This window comes from Sus scrofa, chromosome 6, assembly GCF_000003025.6.
Source record: "Sus scrofa isolate TJ Tabasco breed Duroc chromosome 6, Sscrofa11.1, whole genome shotgun sequence".
In the NCBI taxonomy this organism is placed as follows: domain Eukaryota; kingdom Metazoa; phylum Chordata; class Mammalia; order Artiodactyla; family Suidae; genus Sus; species Sus scrofa.
In genome coordinates, this window is record NC_010448.4 from 29,907,003 (window position 1) to 29,915,937 (window position 8,935).

The 8,935-nt window shown below is 51.1% G+C and overlaps 1 protein-coding gene across 8 annotated transcripts in view; it reads right to left on the reverse strand.

Annotated features, from left to right (window-relative positions):
• The window catches only part of CES1 (carboxylesterase 1), a 29,082-nt gene extending 22,754 nt beyond the window's left edge, over positions 1-6,328 (reverse strand). For 3 of the 8 annotated variants that reach the window (XR_002344419.1, XM_021093558.1, XM_021093563.1), the window contains exons 1-2: positions 5,814-6,299; positions 2,527-2,734 (exon numbers count right to left, since the gene is read on the reverse strand). Coding sequence is in view for 6 of the 8 variants with exons in the window: in XM_021093558.1 (XP_020949217.1) it covers positions 2,527-2,734; positions 5,814-5,865 (260 nt within the window). In the remaining 2 variants the exon portion in view is untranslated. 8 annotated transcript variants of the gene reach the window in all.

The following is an 8,935-nucleotide window of genomic DNA, read 5'->3' on the forward strand; positions in this document are numbered from 1 at the left end:
GAGGGCACAGCCAAAAACAGAAAAAGAAAGAAAGAAAGAACGGTATGTTTGAACTTTGTCCAGCTTCTGCTGAAGAGCTCTAAAACCCTTGGGATTTCCTGAGCGATGAGAGCACCAAAGGTTAACAAGGTGATTGGGGACCTCACCTAAGGATGCAAGTTGGGTGCCAGAACCACCGTGTGATTCCAGGGTTGGAACTTGCCGTCACAGCCCCCTGACCGCTGGAAAAGGTCGGGAAAAGGGAGATGGGCTGGAGGGGGAACTCGTGCCCAATGGCCAGTGGTTTCAGTCATCCTGCCCGTGTCACAAAGCCTCCAGAAACCCCAAAAGGACAGGGTTCGGAGAGCTGCCTGTCTGGTGACCCCAAACTCTTCTCAGGGCGACCGTGCCGGGCCCCAAGCGCCAGGAGGCTGGCAGCCGCTTTGTCACGGGCCTCATCTTGTGGGTCTCCCGCTGGCTAGTGCTCTGTACCTTTACTATGCGTCCTGCTAAGCGGCTCCTCTAGCGAGTAAACCAGTTTTCTGAGTGCTGGGAGCTGCTCTAGCAAATTAATAGAACCCAAGGAGGGGGGCCCGGGCACCTCTGATTCAAAACCACTCCGTCAGAGGCCTGGGTAACAACCTGGACGTGGAGCTGGCATCGAAGGCAGAGGGAAGTATTGGGGACTGTGCCCTGAACCTGTGGACTCTGGCGCCGACTCTGGGGACAGAGGGTCACAATCAGTTGAAATGTCGCACGCCCACATAGCGGGAGAACTGCTGTCTGGTGTGGAAGAGAGCACACACGTGAGACCTGGAGTCAGAAAGTTATGTGATCCCATTTTGAGGGGGAAAATCTGCCACAGATAAAAGACTGGAACCATAGAATCAAAAAAATGAACGGCAGGTCTCCCTAGGTGGTGGAATTGTGTATGATTTTCACCTTCTCTGCTTTACTTACCGGTACCTCCTCACTTGTAGGTAATACGTATTTTTATTGCTTTTGCAGTCAGGAAATAAAACATATACTTGCATTAAAAAATGAAACTTGGAGTTCCTGTCGTGGCACAGTGGTTAACGAATCCGACTAGGAACCATGAGGTTGTGGGTTCGGTCCCTGCCCTTGCTCAGTGGGTTAGGGATCTGGCGTTGCCGTGAACTGTGGTGTAGGTTGCAAACGCGGCTCGGATCCCAAGTTGCTGTGGTCCTGGCGTAGGCTGGTGGCTACCGCTCCGAATGGACCCATAGCCTGGAAAACTCCATATGCCACAGGAGCAGCCCAAGAAATGGCAAAAAACCAAAAAAAAAAAAAAAGAAAGAAACTTCTTGCTTGCAACCAGGAAATATAAACAGTGAATGTTATTTTAACAGAAAGGAGGAAGGAAGAAAGGGAGTAAGGAGAAAGGAAAAAAACGCAGCAAGAGGCAGGACCCTGAAAATTTTCAGAAGACTTGTGCCAAGATAAATATGGTCTGAATCAGTGCTTGGCAGCTGTCCCAGGTGCCCTGGGGCACAGCGGGGAGTTCTCTTGGCCCAACTTGGCCAGGTAGCTGGAACACATCAACCACGACTCTGCTTGTGACTGGGGTGTGGACACATCTGGGATTTGGGAACTTGCCCAATCAACACCCCAAAGCCCTACCCACTCATGCCCGCCTCCTGGCCCACCTCGCTCCCCACTGTGGCCAAGTTCAAGGAGAATACAGCGAATTGTGAAAATGAATACAGGGGAACCATCACTGAAAAATGGAATCCCGAGGTCAGGAGGGGGCGCTCAAGGAACATTCCACTCCACCTAAGCATGGCTCTGACTAGGAAGAGGAACTTTGCACCTCTGGCTGGAAGTGACCCAGTTTATTTACTACAGGAAAGATTCCTCCGTGCCTGGCAACGGCTCAGCCAATGCGGGACTGTCATAACACAGCCAATTAACATCCACGAAATGACAAACTCCCAGTTTCCTCCAAAGGATTTTTCTGTATAATGGTCCCGCCCAAATTCTCCTTTTCTACAGAAGGGTTTACTTTCCTTTGTCTTACCAAACTTGCATGTGGTGCCCCCTCCAGTTGCACGTCCAAACTGCAAGTCTTTGCTGCTCCCAATACATCCCTGGGTTTGCCTGTAACATACCTGGCTGGGTGACTGTTCTAGATTGCTAGAGCATTACCTCTGAGTCCCCTCGCCTGCTCTCCTTTCTGTTTTCGTCCACAGGACTTACCGTCTTCTAACACATGACACAATCGATTTGTTAGCCTGCGTATTGTGTAGTAACCCTCTGCCCCTGCTACAGTGCAGCTCAGAGAGGCTGGGAGGTTTGTTCTGTTCACGAGTAGATGCCAGGAAAATAGACCATGGCTGGCAAAGTTGCTCAATAAGTACTAGTTGAATGAGGGGCTCCAGAACGCTGTGAGAGTTCTGGAATGTTTGTAAAGATCTACAATCTTATGAGGTTTCCAGACCAAGGTAGGAGTCAGTCAGAGGACTGCCTTGGCTCCTTCCTGCATCCCTTTGAGGCCACCATCCCCGCTGAGAGATGCCCCTGGCTTACATGGGAGGGTAGGAGGTGGTGTTCTTCACGAAGCTCCATGGTTCTGCAGGCTGCGGCGGAGCAAACCTCAAGGATCCGAGAGGGGGCTTGGCAAAAGGGACTCCCAGGAAGACGGCCACCGGCTGTGCCAGGCCTTCTAAGCTGACGTACTTCCCCAGGACTCGGCCCTGGGCAGTGTCCACAACAGGCGGCGAGGCTGGCTGCCCTGCTGGACATTGGGAGGAAATGAGGACCTGTCAGTGGTGAAGGTTTGAGCTGGATGCTAGGTGGGTCCTGCCGCTGTCGGTGTGTCCCGGACGAGTCGGCTCAACGCTCCAAGCCTCAGTGTCTTCGTCCAGAAAAGAGAGGGACCCTGACTGTCCTTCCTTCCTCACAGGGCTGGGTGAAGGAGGGAGCGGAACTGGAGCTATCCCAGCATCAGGTGCAAAAGAAATGCAGGAAGGATTCCTGCTGGGAAGGAAGAAGGCGCTCAGTTTCCACACCCAGGAGCCTCCGGCAACAATCATCCATCGGACCCCGGCGGCGCTGAGCTGGGCGCTGGGTGAGAGGAGGAACAAGAGGCGGCCGCTCTTCTCAGAAGTCGGACCTCATGGGGAGAACGAGCCCCATACACGCCCGACCCTACAGCTGGGAAGACAGCGGTCGGTGTCCTGGCACAGGAACCAAGTAAGTCCCCAGAGGAGAGGGAAGAGGGAGGGAGGTCCCCGGATTGGTGGCCTCGTGGAGGCAGTGACTTGGAGCTGGGCTTGCAGGAGGGCAAGGGGTGGCAAGGCGGGGGTGGCGGGGTGGGAAAGGGGTTGGAAAGGTACAAACAGCGATGCGAACGGGCAGAGGCGAGGCTCAGGGCCAGCAAAGGGCAAGGCCTGCCTGGGGAGGAAGAGAGGGCCCAGCGGGAGCAGGAAGAGGAACGGGGAGTGGAAGGTCATCCTGGAAAGAGACAGGGTCAGGTCCGGGAGGGTCTGCAAGCCAAGGAGTCAGGCTTGACTGAGGCTGGAAGTGAGCACGGCGAACTGTTCTGGAGCAAGAGAGAGACACAACCCGCCCGAGGAGGCTCCTGCTGGAGGCTCTGAGCAGGGTCCCCCAGAGGGAGAGAGGCTGCGGGCAGAGGCTGCGGGATCCCCTCCCGTGGAGCACACAGGTCTTTCTCCCTGAGTGCAAGCGCGTCCCCCGGCAGCTTCCACCCCAGGCCTGTCCCGCCTGCTCTGGGACCCCGTCCCGCACCCCCAGGGGGCAGGCGGCCTGAGGACCGTGTTCATGCCCAGCCCTCGACGCTTCTCTTGGCCGTCCTCAGTAGCCTCGGTTGGGTTAAGCAGCCTAACGGGAGGCCAGCTCTAGCCTCTCAGCCTCCCAGCTGCTCCCCTGTGCATACAGACAGAAGGTCAACGTCTCCCTCAAAAGATCTGGTCTCACAGAAGAATATGCGACGACGAGCTGCAAGAGAGATGAAGTGGACAGAAGCCCCACTGGCCAGGGTGAAGAAGTGGCGTGCTGGGCTGAGAGGCAAAGGCCAGATGGTGACAGCAGCAGTGGCCACTTATGCTCTGGGTAATGTTCATATCTTGAGCGTTTATGATGTGCCACGTGCTTGTGCCAGTTCCTTGGACGAATCTCTACAAAAGCTTTGCTAGGTAGGTGTCAGTATGCCCATGTGATAGATGAGGAAACTGAGCAAATGGAGGCAGCCAGTATAAACCTTCTGAAGGTGGAAATGATATGGCCCTGCCAGGATGTAACCGGGTAAGGGTCGAATCCACTCCTCCTTGGGAGGAGTTCTTAGCCTGCTCTTACCCTCGGTTCCTGGCCTCTCCCCATGGCACAGCACCAGGAAGAAGATAAAACCCAGATGGAGCCTGGGCTGTCAGGGCTTGGCCGTCAGAGCAATGGCTCTGGATTCAGGGGCTGGTGATGGAATCCAGAGTGGGATTTACCAGTTGACCTTGGGAAAAAACATTTCCCTCTAGACTCACTTTCCCCATCCAGAAAGTGGCATGGATGCATTCTGAGTTTCCTGTTGCATCCTGTATTAATCACATCTTTTCTGTCCTTTGTTCTGAAGCTCTGACGCCCGGGGCCTTGCTGACTCTGGAGGGACTGCCCCTCCCAGCGTGAGACAATCCTGGAGATGCCTTCCCATCGGGCTAGATCCTGTACCCTATCTGGCTTCTTTATGGGGCTCTCACACACCTGCCCACTGTCATCCTGCCCTTATCACTCCAGGGCCAAGTACCTGACATTGTGGCCAGTCCCTGTGCTCCAGAAACTGTTCAAATTGCCTATTTTGCCCTTCCTCTCCCTCTTCTGCCACCAACTAAGATAAAAGCTCTTCAATTCCTCCCTCCTGCCCCTGCCTCATGACCCACCCATTACTTCCCCTCCTGGCTCACCATGGTTAGGCTGCAGCCCCTTCTCTGGGGAACTATGAGTCATCAAATCATCTTTTTAATAGCAGTTGACTCCTGATCTATGCCCCTTAGAATACCCCTAAATTGTCTATTAATACACTTTTAAACAACTCCTGGAGTTCCCGTTGTGGCTTAGCAGATTAAGAACCTAACATAGTGTCTATGAGAATGTTGGTCAATCCCTGGCCTCGTTGAGTGGGTTGAAGATCTGGCATTGCCGTGAGCTGCAGCGTAAGTAGGTCCCAGATGTGGCTCAGATGTGGCTGGCAACTGCAGCTCTGATTCAACCCCTAGCCTAGGAAATTTCATGCTGCAGGTGAAGCCATAAAAAGAAATAATAAAATAACTCCTTAATCCTGTTTTTTGCACTCTCTCCATTCCAAGCACTGCTTAGAAACAGCCCATTTCAACCTCACAACGGCCCAGTGAGGTAGATACAGTTGTTTAGAAGGGGGAAACTGAGGCACAAGAAAACAAAGTCCCTTGCCTAAGGACACAGTGCTGGTAAATGCCCAGCTGGGATGTGAACCCACACACGAGCATATCTTCAGTGTCTGTATATTCCGGTAAGCCTCACTCCTTGCTTTGGCCACAGCCATGTTCATAATCAGGAGGAAAATCCACGGAGGTTTCCAGAGTCTCCACTGGGGTGAAGGAGGTTGGCCAGGTGTCCTCCTCTGGTGTGGGGCGGGCAGCTGAATCTAGGGTGTTTACTGTCCACTGTGTCCCCTGCTGCAGTGGATTGGCTGGGCTAGACTGTCCCAGTCCCCAGAGCCTGCACAGCCTCAGACCTGTCACACCTTTGCCCTGTACAGATCGTTGCCACCTCGTCCCTGACAAGGATTTCCAAAGGTCCCCAACTACTTGCATTTCAGGAGGACTCACCCCAAGTTGCAGAAGAGGCGAGGGAGGTCAGGACCAGCGGGAGAAGCCACATCTTGGAAGGATGGCAGCTCCTGTGCCTGCAGGTCTTTGGCTGCTCAGAGGGCGCTGATTCAGTCCCGCCCACTTACTGCTCCCGCCCCTGCCACTCAATAGCCTCACCGGGAGAAAAAGAAAAGCTCTCTTCCCTTCCCTGCCAGTGATCACTGGGGCCTATAAGCCACGGCCTTCCAGAGTTTACTCTCTTAAATGAAGAACCTGAATTAACTCTCCAATACAGACGGCCACAGGGTCTTCAAACAACTTCTCTCTTAAGGATTTCTCCCTTCCTGGACGCTAACCTCAGGGCGATGTGAGCTTCCCAAAGGCAGCTTCAAGCAGACAGATGCCTTTGGGCAAGAGGAGGCTTTAGTCTGGGGTCCTCAGAACAACTTGAAATCATTCAGAGACACTCCCAGCCTCACAGCTGCTCAGCTGAGGAATTTAGGGCAAATCTCTTCATTTCTCTAGGCTTCTGTTTCATAGAGCTCCATGCTCTTATCTTGGAAGCATGTTAAATTTCAACCAGCCTCTCTTCTGATTCTTAAATTAACTTTACACATTCCTACCAGGTGACTCAGCCTCCTGTTGCACACCCTCCAGGTCAGGGAACTCACTACCTATCTAGGCTGGGATCTTTGGATAGAACATCCTTACAGTAAAGGAACTTCATCTCTCCAGAGTCCCCCGCTCTAATTATTCATTCATTCACCCATCCCTCCATCCTTCCTTAGATTTTTTCCTTATACCATTTATATGTTCAACCTCCAAACATTGACGAAATGCCTGGCACAATGCTAGGTGTTGTGGACACAAAGATGAGTTCAAGACATGTTCCCTCTCCTGGAGGAGCTCACATGTAATAGATGAGACAAATGCAGGGAGAGGTGATAGGGCGATTGCAGCGCCATGTGAAAGCACCAATGGGGAGGGACACAGGGGGCTCTGGGTACACCTGGGAGAGTGTCCTTTACCTGCTGGGGCCACAAGGGAGATGTTCAAAGTCTGTTTCAGAGGATCATTAAATGTCCAACTATAGAGAATTCTTCAAACTCACTCTGGTACTGATTCTTAGCTGGCAAAGGCAAGACTATGCACTCACTCAAACTAGTGATGCACAGCTCCATGTATGTATATGGGAGGACAGTCACCCAGTGGGTTAAGAATCTGGCCTTGTCACTGCTGTGGCTCTGGTTGCTGCTGTGGCATGGAGTCAACCCCAACACAGGAACTTCTGCATGCTATGAGGGCAGCCTAAATAAATAAATAAATAAAACAGCACCCTAATAAAGAACACCCCATCTCCATCCACATGGAACAATCCAGGCTGTCTCCTTAAGCAGACAACAAGGCTGTTTCTAATCAGCACTCATACATACAAGCACCCAGCACACATGGCCACAGCTGCTCAGGCATAGCCATCCTGCCTTTTGCCCTGGCCAGTGGCCTTTGCAACTTGGGACACAGACCTGTCTGTTAGACAATAATGACTCTTAAGATGCTGTGTCTGCAAAAATAAGGGTGAATTATTCTCCCAGTCCCAGACTACTGTCTCAAAGAAACATGTCTCCTCAGTCAGAATTCAGGCTCTTTTTGTACAAGAAAGGGGACAGGGAGCAGTAGTGTGGTTAGTTGTTACAAACTTCTTGGTACAGAAATCCTTTGTTGCTGTCGCTGTCTGTGGAGGTCAGGTCACGGTCAGGTCACCATGTTTCTCTAATCCTCCAACAAAGCAAATGGTATTCTCTCTTCTGCAACTTTTTCTCTAAAAATGTAATATTTTAAAGGTGCTATCTTTGAGAATAGGTTAACCTGTATGTTTCAGGCTACAGGATGACTAAGCACAAGTGACAGAGGACAAAGGTTAAAGGAAAAGGCACAGACCTAATGCGGAATCAAAAATGTCCTTCCCTAGTAGACTATTTTCTACAAGTTTTCATATTAACTTGGTTTTAGTTATCTGGAGTCCATACCTAGGAGTGAAATTGCTGGGAAATATGGTAATTACATGTTTAATTTGTGAGGAACTGCCACGTTTTGTCCCAAAGCAGCCATAAATTTATTATAATCTGTTTTTCCTCTTCACAACAGATCAGGACTAGCTTCCCTTGTCAATAAATAGAGGTGTTACTAGTTTGAATGAAAGCATAGTATTTCCTCAGCCAGCAGTACGAGAGTGAACTTAGAGACTATCCTCGTGTTGGACACTTAAAGATTCTCTGAAACAGGCTTTGAGCATCTATCTTCCTTGTGGCCTCAGCAGGTAAAGGACACCCTCCCAGGTGTACCCAGAGCCCCCTGTGTCCCTCCCCATTGGTGCTTTCTCGTGGCGCTGCAATCGCCCTATCACCTCTCCCTGCATCTGTCTCATCTATTACATGTGAGCTCCTCCAGGAGAGGGAACATGTCTTGAACTCATCTTTGTGTCCACAACACCTAGCATTGCGCCAGGCATTTGGAGAATAGAACATAAATGAAATGATGAATAAATTGAAGGATAGGCGGATGCTTGGAGCCAAGGACTGTAGAGAGATGGAGTTCCTGTACTACAAGGACAGTATGTCCAAGGATATCTCCATGGAGTAGTACTGAGTCCACTGACCCTGGAGGTGTGCAACAGGAGGTTGAGTCACTTGGTAAGAATATCGTCAAATTAATTTAAGAATCAGAAGGGAGAGAGTTCCCATTGTGGCTCCTGTGTAATGAACCCAACTAGTAGCCATGAGGGTGCAGGTTTGATACCTGGACAAGCTCAGTGAGTTAAGGATCCAGCGTTGCCTTGAGCTGAGGTATAGGTTGCAGATGTGGAGCGGATCCTGCAATGCTGTGGCTGTGGTGTAGGCCGGCAGCTGTAGCTCCACTTCAGCCACTACCCTGGGAACATCCGTACGCCATAGATGCAGCCCTAAAAAGAAAAAAAAAAAGAAAAAAGAATCAGAAGGGAAACTGGCTGAAATTTAAGATTCTTCCAAAATAAGAGCATGTAACTCTATGAAACAGAAAACCAGGGGAATGAAACAATTTGACCCATTTTAAGTAGAGTTTTGTCCTGATATATGCCCAAGAGTGGGATTGCGGGGTCATAT